Below are 22,980 nucleotides of genomic sequence, written 5' to 3' on the forward strand. Positions count from 1 at the left end.
AACTTGTATCCCAATTTCTACAAATTCAAACTCATCATCTTCTACTTACAAAAATTGATTTTGCATTGACACTATTTATTTGTTTTCACTGATCTTAGCTTATGAAACTTTATAAAAAACTTATTTTAGTTGTACTTTGACCTTGAGTGGCCCTTATACTAACCCTTATCAAAAAATATTTTTCGAAATTTATATTAAACTTATTTTTTCTTAAATAATTGTAAAATTCTAAAATTAAGTGAAGAAATGTGCATTGCATAGGATTTGAAATTACACTTTGGCTTTCTTTAAAAAAAAATAAAATAATGCACTTTGGCAGTTTGCTTTAAAAAAAATTGAAAGAGTTATTTGATAAGCTTTTAGTGCATTGGTTTATGATTTACAGCCCTTTTATAAAAGGCTTGGACTGGTTCGTTGAAGGACTAAGGCTGAAATATTACGCATCTTTAACAAGAATGGCCCAGCCCATTTTTCCATTATACAGAAGCGTCTTTCTAAACTTTTTTTTAGAGCAAAAGCGTCAATATGACAATATGCATGTATGAATGTATCATGTATGATACATTGACACGAGTATCAATTTCATGTTTTTGGGTGACATGTACACTTCGTTTTATTTTTTTTTTGAGGGAATTTGCACACTTCGTTTGTTTTAAGGTCTATAATTAAGGAAATGGTAAAATTTCATATTTCATGTCAAATATGTATCAACATTCAAGTTTCAATTGTTTTCACAGTTAAATAGAATTGGTTCTATACAATATCATTTTATTATTAGTTCATTAATAAAATCCACTTAAAAGCATTCTTCCAAAAAAATATCCACTTAAAAACATAAATATATATTTTGTAGAATATATAAGTTCTTTTGTCTTTAGTCTATAATTAATTGTTGAATACTAACATTAAAATTATTTCTAAACTTAAGACAAACAAATGCTACCTAATCACATATCGACATGTAACCAATTTTCCTCAAAATTAACTTGGTCTCAGAGTGGAACCTACAACCGGTCATTTGAAAAACAAGAATGATTCCCGAACTAAAATAATTGTCACTTGTCATCCAAACAATTAGATATCAATACCAATCGTCTTTGACATAATCATGTTATAAGCTTATACAACTAATAATGAGATGATAATAAAGCTATATGAAATCGATCTCCAAACAAATGGCAATATAAAATAATATATCTAATGATATGATATACGTAGTATAAACCCTTCCTTGGGATTCACGGTAAGGACCAAAATTCTACTACACTTTCGAGAATAACAAGACCAACATTCTCTACGTCTTTTTTTTTTTTTTTTAATTTTTACTAGTGGAAATTGAGAGTTACATTTCGTAGCACAAAGAACCATGCATGAATTATTTCAAAAACAGCATATTTGAAGATCAAGTTACAGAAACCCATAGCATGTAAATTAGTCCCAGAAAAAAATAAAGAAACACTGTTTGAATAATAAAGGAAGCAAAAATAGTGTAATGAAGACAACATTTCCACATAGTAACCAACTTTAATTTGATCTTTTACAGACTTTAAGAAAAGAGGATGAACAGCTACCCAAAATAGGTTGTGATTGGCCTCTTTTTTGGCATCAAAAATAAAGGAATCATGCTTGGAGAAATTTGAGATAAATGTAAAATTTGGCCATTTGGGTGTAGATAATATATAGCTAGATGACTCCCAAAACCAAGTGATATACAGGTTCTCCTTTTAGAATTATAGATGAACCGCATTTTTTTTGTCCAAAATCAATAGTCATACATAAATGCATACGATACTCAAAAATATTATCACATTTCACAAAACAATTGGTTCAGTTAGATATTTAAAATAAATTAAGTCAGATTAGGATCCAATAAGGAGTTTAATATGTTGAAATTAAACCCCTTTGCTATCAACATGTAAGTTGTTTCACATTGAAAAATAGAGGATAAATTAACTAATTTATAAGATCCATAAGTTATATATTAGTTCTACCAGCGGCTGGTTTGGGATGAAATCTTTTAATGTAGGTTTGTAAACAGAGCAACCCTCATCTTTTTCCTTGGATAGCCCAGGTCCAATTCACCTATAAAATAAGGAAATTTTCATGGTATTATTAGAGTCTTAGCATGGTAGTGACTAGTGAGTCTCTTCTAAATTAAAATGGACACTTTCATTAGCCAAATGGATAATGATTTACCTCAAACCAATAGTGTATCCCATCCATATATTAAGAGGATAGTTATTGATTACACTTCTAGCTAGAGATAAATTTTAAGGACACATGAAATAAAGTTGTGTAAGTGTTGAAAATTGATACTTTATTGTTATTCACATGTAAATTGTCCTATATTATAACGTAGAAGGAGAGGAATTGAAAATAACTACCATTTCTGTTAATATACTTCATATAATGTATGTGTGTATGATACACTTTTAAATTAAATGGATCGAGCTTAAATTGATCTTAATTATGAAGGGGTTTGTAACAATTAAATTTCCTATGCATGGCTTCAAAAGCTGGTCAAAAAGATAAAGAGAGTAATATAGAAAGTGTAAAGAAGTAGGAATCTCTTGATCTTAAAACTATAGATGGCGGCGATTGCATGTTCGTTGTTCTAGACCAATTAATCATGTTAGTGATAGAGACTTGAATGTGTTTGATAAGGAAATTTGTCTCATGAATATGCCCAATATATTAGAAGTATGCTAATACTTTAATCGTTTAATGTTTGTTAATTGGGGCCTAAACCAGCCCAATATAGTGGTGGTCCAAGTAGCATACAAGTTTGGGTAGCTAATTCTTCCTTAATGAGCCTAGTATTGTGTAAGTATGTACTTCCACAATCCAATGTCTGATCTTCCGTCATACTTCCTTTGTTTATTTACTCATAATGTTTCATATTTTATGTTTGTGAATACGTTATTAATTTTAATTACTAAAATCTTTAATTGCTAATATGTAAAAACTATAAAAAATTAATATTTTAAAATTATAAATCTAGTTGAATCTAACAAAATTTTACATAAATATATTTTTCCTCAATCATAAATCGTCAAAACTAGTCAAACACTACAAGAAAAATGTCTTTTCGTAGCGATTATATTGTAGTGATTGTACATTCACTATAATATGCATGTATGTTTGTGAAATTGTAGAGGAAATCGTATCATTTTACAATCGTCATGGTAATCCCATATAAAATCGATACAAAAAACATAATAATACATATCCACCCTTTTTTTGCACATTTATAAAATTATTGAAAATCATATTGTTTACAATCGCCACTAAAACCCAAAAATCGATACGAAAAACCTTCTCTACACTAGATATACAAATATTGTTTGACAAATAATACATAAATTATGTCATAACTTATTGGTAAAACATTTAATATTAGAGCTTAAGGTTGCATTTTCGAATCTTGTAAAGATCATATGTGTGATTTTTTTTTTTGAAGAAAATGAGTTCAACATTTATAGCGATTATAATCCTCACCATGATTGTATGTAGTTTTTCGTATGAATTATTGAGGACAACCCTAGCGATATCAAAAAACACTACTAAAGGCTATCGTAACGGCGTATATTGTATCGAATAACCATTCGTTGGAAAAGCTTTTTGTAGCAAATACAATCGATACCAAAAGTTAGAATAATCACTACGAAAAGGTAATTTTCTTGTAGTGAAAGTAAAGTATATGAATTGCTAAACTGAAGTAATGCTAGTAAAAAATAGGAGGAAATTGTATTGTCGGGTAATGATCTTAAACCTTTTTTTTCAAGATTAAAATTGAAAGAGATAATTGTATGTATGATCTTCAAGTCGGTTATTTTGAATCGCTTATGTACAGTTGTACCTTGAATCGTCAAAGAGTTTATATATACAAGCCAAAACCAAAGCTCAGCCGAGCATACTTGATGATTCCTTCAAGCCTAGAGAAGAAAGGAAGATGAAGATTTTCCTCCTATATAAACACTCATAGTATGTGGGGCTTGTTAGATTAATCCGATACATACTTTCATAATGCTAATTTTCTTTAATTTCTACCACTATATAATTAAGGTATTTAAGACTCCAATTGTGCTTTAGGAAGTGCAATTGGAGTAGAATGGAAGAAGTATTATAGTGGTTGATTCCATCTAAGGTTGGGAATTGGGATTAGGTGAATGGGTGAATATGGAGTGGGCAAGCGAGTATGAGGTGGGGCGCGTGGCCAGATATGGAGCATGTTATTGATTATAAATGTATAAAAGATTAACAAAATCAATAATGAATAAGAACAAGAATTTTTTGTAGTTCTTTAAAGTTGAATTAGCTAAGTCCACATACATTTTATATATATATATATATATATATATATATATATATATATCACCAATTAACGATAAGAGCTTGTGTTGGGGTAGGAATCTAAGTCCCACATAAAAGAATAAGAAAGTCTTTATAAGTAATAGCACACTCAATTAATATGAGACTTTTTGAAAAGATGTTGAAAAATAAATATGTGTGGCTTTGTCTCATAGTAGACAACATCATACCAATGTGGAGTTAAGGTGTGCATATGGCCCAACAAGGTGGATGATTCGAGCCCAACAACATGCTCAAAAAATTAGAATAAGAGAATTCCTTTAATGGAAATAAAGTCTATAAAATTAAGAATAAGAAATGGTAGATGAGATCAAGTAGTGGTGGATCGATAAAAAGCGAGAGATAAAGAAAGCCCTCAATTTGGGGAACATTTTACCTAAGAAAAATGATGATGAACTATAATCCTCAATGGAAGGGTGACAATAATTACCCCCGTGTGTCTCTAAACTCAATTGTGCACTTTTTTTTAATTTATTTTACATATCAACATATTTGGATAAACAAATTGAATAATTAAATACACACCAACAACTTTAGTTTCTAATTTAAAAAATCTATGTCCTTCGACCCTAATCTCACTCTGATTTTGGCTTTTTCTATTTCAAAAAATTGAAATACTTTGACTAAAAAAGTGTTGCAATTTTTATGAAATTGAGAAAGTAAAATGTTTACCATGTTGATCCATATTACCAAAATACTCCCGAATAGTCTAGTACACTATCAATTTATAACGAATTATAAGATCAATTCGTGCAAAAAGAGTAGTAGACAAGTTAATTATCACATGCAATAATTACATACATTTATCTTTTATTTAGTTTAATAAATTTAGTTTAGTACATTAATCTTATCCAGTTAGGACCATATTAAGATAATGATAATGAAGTAACTTTATTCCTTTTTTTTTTTCAATAATGATGGTAGTAATAATGATATCTCTACTCCAAAAGAGTGGAAAACCCACTTTACCGTTGCATACTCAATCAATTACCCCCTTTCACACTTCTAAAAAGAAACCTCCAAACCCCAAAACCCAAAAAAAGAAAAAAACACAACCAACCAAACCAAAACAACCAAAACCATGAGTGGCTTTAGCAAGCTTGGCATCATACTCACTTCAGTCTTTTCCATCCTTTTTCTCTCCCTCTTAGCCGAGCTCATCTACCTCGTTTGGCGTCGCCGTCAACAAGCTCGTCGCAACACTAGCCGCATCGAGCCCGCTTGTGCACCCACATCAACGCCGTTACCAACCACCACTTCACACGCTGAACTCTTCAAATTAGACGGAATTTACGGCGCTCCTTCGAGGGTTCTCTTTACCATCAAGGAAGAAGAGCGAGAAGAAGTTGAAACTGAACTTGCTTCTGTTTTAGGAGATCATGGGAAATTTGGAGTTAGTTTGAGTCAACATTTTGGTAATTTTCAGCTTCCTGTTGGGGGTGATGCGCCGGAGGTAATTATTATGGTGGGTGAAGATGATGATTTCGATGTCGAACCGGATTTCTTGACTCCTTGTACTTCTCCGCCTTACTTTACTCCCTCGCCTTCTCCGACGAGAGAGGAGTTAGATAGGTGATCACTAACACCGCGTAAAATTTGAACCTGTAACCTATCGTGTCTTAAATTAATTTTGTAGGGAAAATATATTATCTTCTAGTTGGGTAGTTGGAGATTGTATAGGAAAATATTAGTTGTACGATTTAGGTATGCTTTAATTTTTCATAATTATTACTAAAGAAAGTGTTGGAAAACAAGAATTTCTATGCTTTCCTTGTTCATTTTTTCTATTGTTAATAGTGTATTAATTATTTTAATTTCTCAACCTTCAATTCAATCTAACATGAGATTGTTCATAGACATCATAGTACGAGTAGTTCACTAGTTCAGTAGTACTCCAGAAAACTCAATTATTACTCAAAACATTGTCATATTTGATATTTGTCAACTTGGCAATTAGTACTATACCTGCATATCCACCCATACGTGCTGTACGAGTCGAGACGTCTGTGATATGTGCGAGGCTTGTGAATTATACCGCGAAGCCTGGATAAATATTACTACTCCGTAAGTGTACAATCTGTGCATTTGCTTCAGCCACAATGTAAACTAATTAATCAAATTAGCTAATTGATTACATCTTTCCAAATTAAATAAGGTCAATTGAAGATTTTCCTTATTTGATGGTTAATAGATAGTTAGATACTAAACGGCCACATTCATTTTAAAATACTAGCATCCGTTTAATTTATTTTGTTTGCTAAGCCAATTTTAACTATTAATATCTTTATTATAAGTCAAACATATTGTAAAACGATACATAATACATTGAAATTCCTAACAATAGTTTACGTATCCACATTTCTTTTTATAGGAAATATATAAATATAAAATGCGGTCAAAGTTAAAAACCGTGTCACTGATTTACTACTTCATACAATACTATTTACAAGTATACTATTTGGGATGAGATTTTATTTCATTTAAGAAATTACATAGTTCTAAGTAACAGAAATATATGTGTAGCTAGTGGCTAGTGAATCTTTGACATAGAAAAGTAGTTGAAGGTATATTAATTGACTTCAAGTCTTCAATGTAGAAGGGGTTAGAAAAAAAAATGTATGATTTGGATGTTTTGTTGTTGGAAGCTAGCTATGTTGTTGTAAATAAGACAATGACATTATTGATTTTTATGTTTTTGTGATCTGATGTTACTGGAAATAAAAAGATACTGACTACTGATTACAAAATAATTTTTTTCTATTGCCGTTGAAGTGGGTAAAGGGAAGACTGTGTGAAAATTCTTGTACGTACTACGTCCATGTAAAATCAGTAAATGTGAATAGCTAACAAGTGATGTAAGGGTAATTTTTTTTTTTTTTTTTTTTTTTCTGGTGATTTGATACTCAGTACTCCGTAAACTTTATTCGATAATTTTTTTTTTTCCATTATCTTTTTTTACAAGTAAAAATAATAATCAGAGTAGATAGGAGGAAAAATTATAGACTGACTCATTAATATAAATGTTCATTGGATGCATCTAAACTAACTCTAGGTATACCGTGTATATAATTAAATAGTTAAATACAAGTATAATTTGTATATTGTGGCGACATAAATATTAAGGGGCAGTGACAAAATAGTATTTAATACAGCTTATTGTGTTGGATTATGAAGGTTGCCTGAAAAGTAGACTAGGCGTGCTATGTTACACTCTCTGTTTTTGTTACAAAGAATGGTTTCGGCTCAATTATGATCTGCACAAGCGTGCTAGTTTTTCTTTGTTTTTGTCCTATATATATGTATTTTTATTATAAATAATCTTGTAAGAATTGTGGATCAATTGATCAAATACGTGGGCCAGACATAACCAAAGAAGCCCAATATAATAAATGTTTATATCCAATTAGTGGGCCAGCCGCCAGCCATAACCAAAAAGCCCAATATTATAAATCTTTATATCCAAATAGTGGGTCAGCCATAACCAAAGAGCTCAATATTATAAATCTTTATATCCAATTAGTGGGCCAGCCCATAGCACAAGAGCCCATAAGGCCTACAGAATATAACCATGCAGATTGAACAAACAGGAAGGTTTACAAGATGGCAGCTAATTAACCACTCTTATAAGCTGTAAAATTCAACTTGTAGTTGTAGGCTTCTAGGACTTGTAGCCTTGTTTTTTTTTTTTTTTTTTTTTTTTTTGAGGGCAAGCAAAAGCTTCAATTAATTAGATGATAAATAATCAGAGAGTACATAAGGAGCTACATCACTAGGAACATGGTTAAACCATATTTGTTCTACATCAAGGGGAATGAAACGAGCTAAATGAGGCGCTACATTATTGCCTTCCCTGCCAACATGAGACCGAGAAACGTAGTCGAAATATGAGCACACATCAAAAGCGCCTTCAAGCAGAACGTCCAGCTCAAAGAGTTATCTAGCAGCTTTGTGTAGCCTCGAGATAATGGTGCTGCAGTCAGACTCAATTATCACCTTGCTGTGACCAAATTTTTTAGCAAGGCGTGCAGCGTGTATGAGGGCTTTACATTCAGCAACTTTAGGAGATCATCTACCCTTCATCCTTCGTGAGCTAGCAAAGAGAACCTTACCCAGATGGTTCCGAGCAACAACTCCAATGCCAATCCAGCCATCAGTTGCTAAAGAGGCGTCACAATTAACCTTTATGCATCCGTTAGGGGGAGCTAACCAGGTCTTGGGGCTCTTCGTGTTGCAGGGGCTGTGCTTCCCATAAATTCCCACATTATATTTGTCATAATCTTCCACCAATTGCTGCATTCTTGAGATGACATTACTGTGAGCAACATCCATATTATTGAATACTTTATTGTTTCTTCGCTGCCAAATCAGCCATAGTAATGCTGCTCCCCTTTGCTAAACCTTCTTATCTTCCTCATGCCACAGTTCAAACAAGTCTTTAAAGTCAGGGAAACTTCCTTTGTTCACCAAATTTTGACAGTGAGCTTCAATCCACAAATCACAGACTGTAGGGCACTTAAAGAAAGCATGCTCAATAGTTTCTACTCCATCTCTACACCATGGACACATCTCATCATCAGATTTATGTCGATGCTTCAAAAGATCTCGGACAGGCAAATAACCAGTACAGATTCTCCAGAGTAGATGGCGTACCTTGGGGATAGTTTCCAGCTTCCAAAGATTGACCCATGCCTGGTGGAAGGAGTCGAAATTGCACCCCTTTCCTAACATATAAGCTGATTTTACAGATTAATGGCCGTCTTTGGAAAATGCCCATGTGAGACGGTCTTGCGGGAATCTAAAGCTTAGAGGAATAGTAGTAATACACTTAATATCGCGTTCCAAAAAAACCTCAGAAAGAATGTTGTGATTCCAATCCACAGCCTCGAAGTCAATTAATTCATTAACATGACTTAGTCTATCAGAACGAGGCGTAATGATTTTGCTTCCGAATTCATCCGCTACCCATGGATCATCCCAGACTTTGATCTCACACCCGTTTCCTACTCTCCACAAAAGACCCTCCCCTAACAGTAGTAAAGTGCCCCATATAGCACGCCAAGAAAAACTGCTCACTTGGCTAAGAGAAGCATTCAGAATATCACAATTTGGGAAGTACTCTTTCTTCATAACTCTGCCAAACAGAGAATCTGGTTGAGAGATAAGGAGCTAAGCCTACTTGCCTAACATTGCATCATTAAATACAACCATATCTCAAAAGCCTAGACCCCCAAGACACTTCGGAGCATATAAGGAGTCCCAATTAATGCAATGAACCTTTCGACGGGAATCGGAATGACCCCACCAAAATCTTGCTGTCATAGCTCGTATCTCATCAATGACTCCTAATGGGATCTTGTAGACTCCCATAATGTAAGTAGGGATTGCTTGGATGACTGACTTGATTAGTGTTTTCTTTCCTGCTCGGGAGAGAAGCTTTTCCTTCCAACCTTGGAGTTTCTTCCAAATTCTCTCTTTCAATGCTACAAAGACCGCTTTCTCTGACCTGCCAATAATTGTCGGGATCCCAAGATGCTTCCCATGTTCATCCATATGTCTCATTCCCAAAAACTGTACAAGCTCATTTTGCCTAGAGACACAAACACCCTTCCTAAATGAGACCTCCGATTTTTCAAAATTGATTTTTTGTCCGGAAGCTGCTTCATAACTGTTGAGAATATCAACTATCGTGGAGCATTCCTTTTGGTCGGCTCTAGCAAATAACAGACCGTCGTCGGCAAAAAAGAGATGAGAAATTTCGGGACCATTTCGGCTAGCTCTAGCCCCATGAATTTCTCCTGCAGAGACCGCTTTTCATAAAAGACCTGAGAATGCATCAGCAATCATAATAAACAAATAAGGAGATAGGGGGTCCCCATGTCGCAGACCTCTCGACAGGATGACCAAACCACATTCAGCTCCGTTTATTATGAAAGAGTATGACACTGTCGAAACACACCTCATTACAACAGTGATCCACTCCTCGGAAAATCCCAATCTGTGAAGCAATTTCTCCAGAAAAGACCACTCAACCCGATCATAGGCCTTGCTCATGTCAGGTTGCAGAGCTATTGTCCCCTTACGACTTTTGCTCCTCTTTTGCATAGCATGAAAGAGCTCAAGGGCGATAAGGGCATTGTCAATAATAAGTCTTTCCGGAACAAAAGCACTTTGATTTTCAGAAATTATTCCGGGAAGAATAGATTTAAGTCTCATAACAATAGCCTTAGACGCAATTTTATACAACACATTACATAGTGCAATAGGCCTAAATTCAGACATTGAGCGGGGGGTTTTTACCTTAGAAATGAGAGCAATATTAGTTCGATTAACTTCCTCCGGAGAAGGCCGACAATGAAGAATGTTGCAGACGTAATTAGTGACATCATCCCCAATAATATGCCAAAATTTCTGATAGAATATAGCATGAATCCCATCAGGGCCTGGAGCTTTACAAGGATGCATCTCACTAATCGCCGCAAAAATATTATCTTTGGTGTAAGACCGTAGTAACATATCATTCATCTCCCTGGACATAGAGATTGGGGTGGCTACCAACACCTCCTCACAAGTAGTCTGATCCGGCATACTTGAGGAAAAAAGACCTGAATAGTATCGTTGAATAATTACTTCAATATCCTCATCCTCATCGCACCATTCACCATTTTCATCCAGAATCCGAGTAATTTCATTTTTCTTTTTTTGCTGAGAAGCTTTATGATGAAAATATCTTGTATTTCGGTCACCATCCTTAATTTCAGCAGACCTAGACCGCAAGTACCAGTATGCCTCTTGCTTTTCAAAAACATCTTCAATCTTCTTTTGCAAATCTGCACATTAATCAATATTGGTGCCCGAAATATTACCCTCCTACACTAACTTCGGCTCATTTTCGAGAACAGCTAGCTGATGGTTAAAATTTGTGAACTTTTTCCACTCCAAACACGGAGAGCCCCTAACATCAGCCCCATTCGATTAGTCATACTACTTCCTGAAGAGTCACACCAAGCCTGTTTTACAGCATTTTCTCATGAAGGTTCAAGCAGCCATGCGGTTTCAAACTTGAAACGATTTCTTCCCTCTTCTACGCTTCTTCTTTGCTCTTCGTTGCCGGACAATGATAGGAGAATGATCTGATTTAATTCTCACCAAATGTTCAACAAAAGTGTTAGGGAATAAAGAGAACCATACACTATTACCACAAAATCTATCAAGTCGTTCACGATTTATGGTCGAGACTGAAAGTCCCTTCTCCCAAGTATGCCATTGCCGTTTGTAGCCTAAATCACGCAGATCACAACTATCCAAAACCTCACGGAACCCACTGATAGAATGGCGTTCAGTACCTACTCCCCCTTCTTTCTCCTCCATGCTTAGTATTTCATTAAAATCACCCCTATTGGAAGCGGCCCATCAAGAGTCGAGCACAGGGAATGAATAAGGTGCCACGTCTTGTGTTTATCTGAACTATCCGGCCACCCATAAATACCAATAAAATACCAAGAGACATCTCCTTGAGATACTTTGCCACAAATATGATTCGCAGAATAAGAAACAAGATCAAAATCAATATTATTACTGTTCCAATAAAAACATAGGCCTCCAGACTTTCCAACACTACTAACACCAAAAGCACAATTAAAACCTAGAGAATTCTTTATAGACTCGGATCTAGAATTATTAGTTTTAGTTTCTGACAAAAAAACAAGAACAGGAGCAAAAGAAGCACACCATTTCCAGAGTGCGTGAACTGTTCGAGGGTTGCCAATTCCTCGACAGTTCCAACATAATACATTCATTGTTGTTCGAGGGGTTGGCTGAGACCAACACCCTCTACTCAATTTACCCCATCTCCGGCAAAATTTTTTAATAACACCAGGATCATTGAAGCTTTTACGCTTGACAAGTGACGGACTTTTAAGGCTATCCATCCACTTCCTCTCTTTTTCCCTTTCAGACAGCTTGACCTTGGCTTTTTTTTTCTAGGAGTAGCACGCAGCCAAGGTCCATATTGAAATACAGTAAGTTCTTCTGCTTCTTGATCTTGCTCCTTGAAATTGCAATCTCGGTCAGTGTGATCAAGTCTGCCACAGTAGAAGCAAAAGTCCGCGAGACGTTCATACTTCATATCAATCCATTTGGAAGAAGATGGTCCTGTAGCAAGGAGAACACCTCTCCGCAGAGGTTTTCTGATGTCAACCCAAATTTTCATTCGAACAAATTCTGTCCACCCTAGGGGATCATCATCATCAAATTCTAAAAAGCGACCCAAATACTCTCCGACATCATACATAATTGATACATTGCTAGTCGCTACCAATTATCGCAACCTCCTCCTCTGTTAGCTTCAACTTCTCCAAATCTTTCACCAAATCGTGTTTCATGGTCAATTAGAGACAAAAAATTGATTCGTTGGGTTCAATTCGATCGAAAGAGAAATCAATCGATAAAACTGACTGAAAAAACTAACTATTAAACCCTAGTGAAAGGACTTTCCCCAGACCCTAGAGCGAGGGACTTGTAGCCTTGTTGAAGGTGGTAAAAAAATGAAAATAATCAGAATAGTTTTACTTGTATATCTGAATTTGATGGTTATAATATGTGATTTTGTTATAAAAACAATAGTCATTTTATGCATGTCGTGTGACGTGTGCGCGTGAATTTCAAATATAATGTAAGTCAACATTAAAAAATCAATGTCACATAACTTTAAAAAAAATTAATATTATCATGTTTAAAGCAACTACTTTGTTCGTGACTGAAATTATTTTAGAAATAATTAAATCAGATCAAATCTTATTTTTTTTTATTTGCTTTTATTTATAATTCTTTATTTTTCGTAAATTAAACAATAATGAAATTGTCATATTTGGAAAAAGTATATTAGTACAAATTTAATGACATCTTATTTGAATTTTTTTGTATAGCAAATTCATGCAAAAATAAGGTCAAAATTTAGTCAAATTTGAAAACCAAATCTGATTTTTGGATCATTTGCTTTTATTTATAATATTAGATCTGAAATTTTTGGATCATATTATGTCAAATTAGATTGGATCAGGCCTTTCCTCAAAAAAAAAAAAAGATTGGATCAGGCCATATCAATTAGTAAAATCAAATTTTAAGGAAAAAACAAAAAAAAAAACACTTAATTACCATGATTCTTATGGGTGTTAGATCAAGAACGATTACAATAACCAATTTATACTTCGGATTATCTTTTACTTCTAATCTTATTATCTTTTACTTGAATGAGGTAAGCATATTCGGAGTTATATAGACTAATGCGTGGAGTATTTACAGTGTGTATACTAAAAATAAATTAATTTGTATTGCCCTTTTGGCTTATCCGCACTAAATTAAAAAAATATTGCTTAACCAGCGTTCAACTCTCAAGATTAGCATGCCAAAATTATTATGTAGTAGATGTGATAGTGTAACTCGGCCCAACTAACGGATACTCTAGTCCAACATGACCCGGCCGTTGATTATCAATCCTTTAGACTTGAGATCATTTTTTTTTTTTAAACAACTTGAGATCAAATTTTACTAAGCAGTACATCTCATAAATACTCCGTATCAAAGAAATATAATTGATTCTTTCTTCTATTGCTCGATAAGTTTTGCTTAAAATTTCTTCTTTATTAAGGCTTATTATATCATGCCCTTGGTAGAGAACTCCAATTCAAATTATTTAGTCAACTAAGTATGAACTTTATACTTAAATAATAAACATAAATTATATTGATTATTTGACTTAATGCCAAGGCAATGTATCGAATTGAATGGCAGCCAAGGCTAAGTCTTGGTAGAATAGTAGAAGATACCTGGAAATATCATATATATACTAGTAGTAAAAAACTAAATATAATATATTATGCTTCACATTGAAGGAAATTTCAACATCACTAATATAATAAGCAACCGTGTGAATATGTCTTGTAATTTCATGATTAGGTTGAGTAGTTCCATGTAAACTCGTAACATGAAGGAATATATCTACCAAATTAACTCCACATAAACTCGTCTAGAAAGTATTCACGTAATTAAATACACCGTTTACTAAATTAACAAGATGATTATTAAGGAAAGTATGTATACAATGGAAAAACAATAAATCGCATTCATCACCTTTCTGACTAACTAGTCCTTATTGATTGAGTCTCTAAATTTAGCAACGGAAAATAATCCGTTTCTAATTTTGCAACGGAAAAAAATCCGTTTCTAATTTAGAAATGGATTTTCAATTCCGTTTCAAATTTAGAGACGGATTTTTTAATTCCGTCTCTAATTTAGAAACGGATTTTTTAATTCCGTTTCTAAATTAATTTAGAGACGGATTTTTTAATTCCGTCTCTAATTTAGAAACGGATTGAATTCCGTCGCTAGAATTCCGTTTCTATATGGACAGTTTTTTGTAGTGAGTTTTAATCAGTAAAACTAATATTGGTTTGGTAAAAATACTTTCGGTTCAGTAAAAATAATTTAAGTTTAATAACATTAATAATTTCAAGTCAATAATAACATAGATATTTATTTACAAACAAAACTACAAAAAGTACACTATTATATGATATCGTATGTCTAAATATCTTACATTATCAAAAGGGATTATATGTCCATATTTAACATTCAAGCCAAAAGTTTATCCTAAAATTTTATCAACAATCTGGTTCGGCCAGACATTCTAATTTTTCTCCAAGTGTCACTCCATGTAGGTGACAAATAGGTATTATTGTGACACATATGATGCTAAGTGAGTGAAGTTTAGATAGATTTTTAAAGAAAAAAATGTTGTATAGAGTTTTATTATCAATATAATTCTGACATTTCATATATACAAAATAATCATAACTTTTAATAAATATCTTATTACTCGGTACTATTTCTATCATAAAGTTCGTTTTAAAAAGTTCTTCAGAATAAGATCATTTTATAATATTTTAATTTATGTACAAAAATAATAGAGAATCACTGAAAATAAGTTTATGTCTAAATATCCCGCATTATTAAAAGGAATTATATGACCATATTTAACATCCAATCCAAAAAATTTATCTTAAACTTTTATCAACCATCTGGGCATCGTCCGGGCACAAAACTAGTAACTAATATATAAAGCCGGTCTCGCAGCCAAGCCACGAGACATCGACACTTGACATTTCAGTTTTTTGCCAAGTGTCGCCCCACATATATGTATTATTGTGACACATATGATGCTAGGTAAGCGAATTTTGGATAGATTGTTTAAGATAAAAATGTTGTATAGAGTTTTAATATCGATATACTTCTAATAACTCATATATACAAAATTAATCATAACTTTTAATAAATATATATCTTATAACTCAGTTTTATTTCCTTCATAAAATTCGTTTTAAAAAGTTCTTTAAAATAAGATCCATTTATAATATATTTAAATTATTTTAAAAATAATAGAGAATTAGTAAAAAATAACTTTTAATCAGTAAAAATAATGGTAAAAATACTTTTAATTAAGTAAAAATAATTTACATTCAATAAAAATAATTTCAAGTCAAAATAACATATATATCAATTTACAAAAAGTACACTATTATATAAATAAACGATATGATATCGTATATATGTCTAAATATCCTGCATAAGGGTTTATATGACCATATTTAACATTCAAGCCAAAAAGCTTTTCCTAAAATTTTATTAACAATTTGGGCATCGCTCGGGCACAAAACTAGTCACTAATAAATAAAGCTGGTCTCGCAGCCAGGCCACGAGACAGCGACACTTGGCATTCTAGTTTTTCGCCAAGTGTCGCGCCACGTAGGCGACAAATAGATGTAATTGTGACACATATGATGCTAAGTAAGCGAATTTTGGATAGATTTTTTAAGATAAAAATGTTGTATAGAGTTTTTTTTATCGATTTACTTCAATTCTAATATTTCATATACACAAAATTAATCATAACTTTTAATAAATATCCTATAACACGATTCTAATTCCATCATAAAATTCGCTTTAAAAAATTCTTTAAAATAAGATCCATTTATAAAATATTTAATTTATTTAAAAAATAATAAAAAATCAGAAAAAATAGTTTTAGTTTGGTAAAAATACTTTCAGTTCAGTAAAAAAAATGTAAGGTCAATAAAAATAATTTCAAGTCAATAATAACATAGATATCTATTTACAAGCAAAACTACATAAAGTACACTATTATATAAATAAGAAATATGATATCTTATGTCTAAATATCTTGGATTATCAAAAGGAATAATATGATCATATATAACATTCAAGTCAAAAGGTTTATCCTAAAATTTTATTAATCATCTGTGCATCACCTGGGCACAAAAAATTAAATAGTAGCACACTAATAAATAACCTCCTACATTGAAATACGTATATTAGGCGACGTCAAACAAATACTATATCATAATTTTGATGAAAATCTAAATTTTAAAATTACAAATATTTTTGTATAAGGTGCATAATTCTTATTTATATTCATGTCTAATACTCTAATAACCATTTTTTTTAATGTAAAAATTATAAAAATAGGTTTTATATAAACCGTGCATCGCACGGGTTCTAACCTAGTCACTAATAAATATAGCCGGTCTCGCAGCCAGGCCACGAGACAGCGACACTTGGCATTCCAGTTTTTCGCCAAGTGTCACGCCACGTAGGCGACAAATATGTATTATTGTGACACAAATGTTGCTAAGTAAGCGATTCTTGGATAAATTTTTTTAAGATAAAAAATGTTGTATAGAGTTTTATTATCACTATACTTCTAATATTCATATATACAAAATTAATCATAACTTTTAATAAATATCGTATAACTCAGTTTTATTTCCATCATAAAATTCCTTTCAAAAAGTTGTTTAAAACAAGATCTATTTATAATATATTTAATTTAGTTAAAAAAATAATAGAAAATCAGTAAAAAAAATAAGTTTTAATAAAAAAAAACAATTTTGGTTTGGTAAAAATACTTTCAGTTCAGTAAAAATAATTTAAGTTCAATAACAATAATTTCAAGTTAATAATAACATTACAAACAAAGCTACAAAAATTAAACTATTATATAATATTGTATGTCTAAATATCTTGCATTTTCAAAAGGGATTATATGCCCATATTTAACATTTAAGCCAAAAGTTTATCCTAAAATTTTATCAACAATCAGGGCATCACCCCGGCACAAAACTAGTCACTAATAAATAAAGCCGGTCTCACAGCCAGGCCTCGAGACATCAACACTTAGCATTCAAGTTTTCCGCCAAGTGTCGCGCCACGTAGGCGATAAATAGATATTATTGTGGCACATTTGATGCTAAGTAAGCGAATTTTGGATAATTTTTTAAGATAAAAATGTTGTATAGAGTTTTATTATCGATATATATATATATATATATATATATATATATATATATATATATATATAATTAGGGAATGGATCATGTAAAAACAAGTCTAAAGGTGAAAACTAAAAACAGATAATCTAGACCATTGAATTTTAATCGACGGATGAGATTATATCTGCGTGATATCTGATAATCTTAAGCTGGGTTTTGTTTCTTGATATTTGATAATCCTTTCTCTCTCCTCTATTATTTACTCTATTTTTTTCTCTCTCCTCCTTCTCACGTTCTCCATCTCACTCTTTCTTTCTCCTTCTCCCAAAAAAGTGAATTACAAAACACAGAAGAATTTGCTTCAATTTCATCAAAATCGCCATTAGAATTTGTTTCAATCTTCATCAATTTCGTCGTTAGCTTCAAAAAAGTGAGTTTTTAGTTTATGATTTTGTTTAATTTGGTATATTCTATTGTTTTTTTTTTTGGAAATCAAACTGATTTTTCGATTAGATTTTCTTGAGTTTTGATTTGAACCAGTTTTGTGGTGTAGTTGTGAGCTGCATTTGTGTGATTTTGCTTGATTTTAGTAGATTAGGTTTTTTTGTGTAATTTTTGGTCGATTTTCTTTTGTCACGAATTCAATTGTGAGTTGTATGTAGCAGTAATTACGCTTTATTTGAGCTTTTTCATGCTTATTCGCGTTTCATAAGAGTGTAATTATGTCAAAATTTGACTTAATTTCTTTATATGGCATTCTTTGATCTACATTTGTGTATATTTTTGTATCTTAGAATTTGTACGAATCTGATGATTTTGTTGAAGAACGCTGATACGAGCTTGTAAAATATGTTTTTTAGAGCATTTTTCTCTCTTGCTTTCGTAAACTGCAGTTAATTATTGTTACTTTGATTTTCGCTCACTTAGGGTTTTGATTTTTAGCTTGATTTGCATCTTTGATTTAAGAACTTGGATAATTGCTGGTTTTTAAAATTCTAATCGATTTAAGATAATATTTATCAGGTTTTAGTTGTTAACCGCTTATGTTACTCGATTTTATTCTGATTCCGAATTCAAGTGCGAGTGTTAATCTGATTTTCTCTCTCATATGATTATGTTTCTAGCTTGTTTTGAATTGATATCATGTTTATAATTGGATTTATCTTTTGTATCAAAGTGTTTGTGAACACTAGTATTTTGCATATGGTTTTGTGTTCTGTTGAGTATAGGAGGAGGAGAGAGATTAGCAGGCCTAGGTTTGGGAAATTATGTTCAAATTCAACTTAATTTTTTTGTATGGTATTATTTGAGATTCATTTGTATATTTTTTTTCTTAATTTGTGTAAATTGGGTTTTTATGTGTGATTTTAGCTTGATTTTTGTTTGATTTTAGCTTGATTTGAGTAAAATTGGATAGTATTATTAATTAGTGATATTAGAGCACCAAAAATTCCTCGAAATCTTTATATTGCATAGAGTATAGGAGGAGAGAGATTAACAGACCTAGGTTTGGTAGATTATGTACTGTTAAAACATAGCTATTATGATGCCCTGTTACTTTAGGCAGTAATGAATAGACAAACTAAGCCTATAATTATTTTTGTGTGGGTTGACTAATTTTACTGATGAGATTAGTTGCTAGATATTGTATTACTGATTATATGAGGAAACTAAGAACAACTAATGTGTTGAAGTCCAATGTTGTCATAATACTCTTTCAAAGTTTTATTCAATGATGCTTGGTATACAATTGATGCTCAAACTACAAAATTGATCAGCTGGATCATTGCTAGACGGCAAAATAAATTGGTAGAGTTGTGTAAAATAGTTATTGTTTTACGTAGGACATCAAAATAAGTTATTGAAAAATTATAGCTTTCCTTGCATTAAAATTTGTATATCATTGTTGGTATGTAGTGCTAACACTTAATTTGCATTAAAATAGTTATAATTTTGCTATTTATGCATTAGATTTGATTTCTTGGTTTTGCAATTGATATTCTTTTGCTATTTGTTGCTACGATTGATGGTGTTTGCTTAGGCGGCTGCTCGTGGTGTGGTTCAGGAGTTGCATCTGCTCGAATTGGTGTTTGGTGAGCGGTGCTGCGGACGAGATTTGGTACGGTGGCGAGCTGCTGGTTATAGGGTGGTCCGACAGTAGCTGGTTGTGCGGCTGGAGGTGGAGCTACTTGAGTGATAGGCATACATATAAATGTGGTCAATGTTGTCAAAATTGATATAATTACCTTATTTTTATATATAGTGACTTTCGTTATTTTTATATATAGTGACCTTTGTATAAATGTGGTCAAAATTGATATAGTTACCTTATTTTTGTATATAGTGACCTTTATGTAAATGTGGTCAAAATTGATATAATTACCCTATTTTTGTATATAGTGACCTCTAACTAAATATTGTAAAAATTGATATAATTACCTTATTTCTATATATAGTGATCTCGATGTAAATGTCATCAAAATTATTATAAATTGATATAATTACCTTATTTTTGTATATAGTCACCTCTGGGTTGTTTCACACCATCAGATTATCTAGTGAACATTCAATGGCTAAGATTGCTTGTTTTTAGTTTTCACCATAAGCTCTGTTTTTAGCGGAACCTCCCCGTATATAATTAATCCTAACTTTTCATAAATATCCAATAACTGGGTCTATTTCCATCATAAAATTTATTTTAAAAAGTTTTTTAATACAAGATCCATTTATAATATATTTAATTTATTTAAAAAAATAATAGAGAATTAGTAAAAATAAGTCTTAATTAGAAAAAATTATTTAAGTTCAATAAATGTAACTTAAGTTCGGTAAAAACAATTTCAAGTCAATAATAAAATATGTATCTATTTACAAACAAAACTACAAAATGTAAACTATTATATAAATAAGCGATATGATAGCGTATGTCTAAATATTCTACGTTATAAAATAGATTATGTGATCGTATTTAACATTCAAGCAAAAAAAAATTTAAATTTATTTATCAACAATTCGGGCATCGCCCGGGCACAAAACTAGTTTCTTATATCAAATTATATTCTCTCTGTCTTTATTATTTTCATACATGGACTATTTTTATATTTTTAAACAATTTATCCAATAGAAACAACAATGATCAATATAGTATTGACTCATTTGGTAAGATATACCTCACATCTTAGAGATCTACCATATGAAGGTATTTAAGGTAAGAATTTTCTTACCATACCTTAGGGTTGAGATCTGGTTAAGATCTTTATTGTTTAATAATAATTAAAAAAAAAAAAACCAAATAATGCAATCATATACTTGTATCAGTTGTATGAGATTTTATTATCAATCACTATGGATTTAGATAGGGTCAACTTTTTACATCTCATTCTATGAATTTTATCAAACTTAAAGCGGATCAACTTTATGAGCCATACCTATCAAATTGAGATAATTTTTTCTTTCTTTCTTAATTTTTTTTTTTTTTTTTTTTTGGGCTCTAATAATAATAGTTAACAATAAAAAAAAAACGCTCGTAACTTTCCATGAAGTAAGTGGGCCGACCCATAACGGTCCTGCAAAACTAAAACGACAACAACGCGTAAAACCATTATAATCACGAATTCACGCCTCCGTTACTCGTATTTGTTTACCGTGTTAACCTAAACACTTCCAATTTTCTTCACTTTCCCTTTAATTTCAAACTATCCACTCTATTTGACGGCTCAACGTCCACCCATTCCACTCCCTCAAACTCCCCTATAAATACACACCCCCTCTCTCATCACCACACCACCCAATTCATTTAATTCCCATCAACACCCCCAAAAAACACACATAAATCAAGTTCGATAGCAATACTAGTGTATACCCGTGCTAATAAACAATGTCGTACCAAAAACAACCCGAACTAAACGGGGCATACTACGGCCCCTCAATTCCACCCCCGCCTCGCTCCTACAATCGACCAGGTAAGCGAGGCGGCCGAAGCTGCGGAGGCTGCTGCTGTCTCTTCGACTGCCTCTGCGGCTGCGTCATGAGTTGCATCTGGTCCATCATCTGCACCATCCTCGTCATCGTCGGAATCCTAATCTTCCTCTTCTGGCTCATTGTCCGCCCTCACGAAGTCAAATTCCACGCCTCAGATGCCAAACTAACCACCTTCAACTTTACCAGCAACGACAATCTCAATTACAATCTCGCTGTCAATTTCAGTGTTCGAAACCCAAATCGCCGAATCGGTGTTTACTACGACACCATTGAAGCCAATGCTATTTACGCTGGACAAAGATTCAGCACTGTTAATGGTCCAGTTTTTTACCAGGGTCATAAGAATACTACTGATCTTGGGCCTTTGAATTTTAAGGGGCAGCATATTGTTGTTCTTGGAAGTGGTGATAAATCTGATTATAATAAACAGAGCAATGAAGGGGTTTATGAAATTCAATTGAAGATGCATTTAAGGGTCAGATTTAAAGTTGGATTGTTTAAAACTGGTACTTGGAAGCCCAAGATTAAGTGTGATTTGAAGGTTCCTATTGAAGGTAAATCTGGGCAATTTGAGAGGACTAAATGCAGCTATGATCTTTGATTTCTATTTTTAACTTTGTTGATTTTGTGTTCTTAGATCTTGATTTTGGGATTATTTGATTTGTTTTAGGGATATTATGAATAAAAAAAATATAGTACTCCGTATATTTTATGGATATATAAACTTGATTTTCATGTATATAAAGTCGTAATTTTAATTACTGGTTTGATTAATTTTCTTGGGTGTTGAAATTTTGTTGCTTTAATTCATTGATGTTTTTAATTTTTTAATTATTATATCGTGAGTAACGGTCGGAATTCTTGTTCATAATTCATTAATTTCATGGTTTTGCTTTTTAGTGGGGCTAATTTGTCAGCTTTATTACGAAATTATGATTAGTGTTCAACAACCCGAGTAAATTTTTTAAATAAAGAGAGAATTAAGGGAGTAATTTAATCAAATTAAATTCTTTAAACAAAGAATTACGAGGAATAAACTATGTACTTTAATGGGTATCTTAATAATCAAGCAGAGGATATTGGTGATCTATATAGTTGACTTAATCAAAACGATGACTTAACCTTGAGAGAATGAATGGGACTAGGAAGTTTCTGTCTAGATTTATGAATTTTTAAATTAATCTTTTATTTTTATTTATTATTTTAATATAATTGCTTAATTTATGCTGTGTTTTTAATATGTGACAAATATCTTTGAATCATTCAATTTACTCAACCTTGGAGT

The 22,980-nt window shown here is 32.2% G+C and overlaps 2 protein-coding genes across 2 annotated transcripts; both read left to right on the forward strand.

The window, feature by feature from the left end:
- Positions 1 to 5,176: 5,176 nt before the first annotated feature.
- Positions 5,177 to 6,200, forward strand: LOC110730316. The gene has a single exon (XM_021910114.1). It carries the CDS (start codon positions 5,453 to 5,455, stop codon positions 5,945 to 5,947), a length of 495 nt encoding a protein of 164 aa, XP_021765806.1. The 5' UTR covers positions 5,177 to 5,452; the 3' UTR covers positions 5,948 to 6,200.
- Positions 6,201 to 21,409: 15,209 nt separating this feature from the next.
- Positions 21,410 to 22,487, forward strand: LOC110730324 (NDR1/HIN1-like protein 3). Its single transcript, XM_021910126.1, has one exon. The coding sequence runs from the start codon at positions 21,592 to 21,594 to the stop codon at positions 22,294 to 22,296; it is 705 nt and encodes a 234-aa protein (XP_021765818.1). The 5' UTR covers positions 21,410 to 21,591; the 3' UTR covers positions 22,297 to 22,487.
- Positions 22,488 to 22,980: the final 493 nt, after the last annotated feature.

Source organism: Chenopodium quinoa, unplaced genomic scaffold (genome assembly GCF_001683475.1).
Source record: "Chenopodium quinoa cultivar QQ74 unplaced genomic scaffold, ASM168347v1, whole genome shotgun sequence".
Classification (NCBI taxonomy): Eukaryota; Viridiplantae; Streptophyta; class Magnoliopsida; order Caryophyllales; family Amaranthaceae; genus Chenopodium; species Chenopodium quinoa.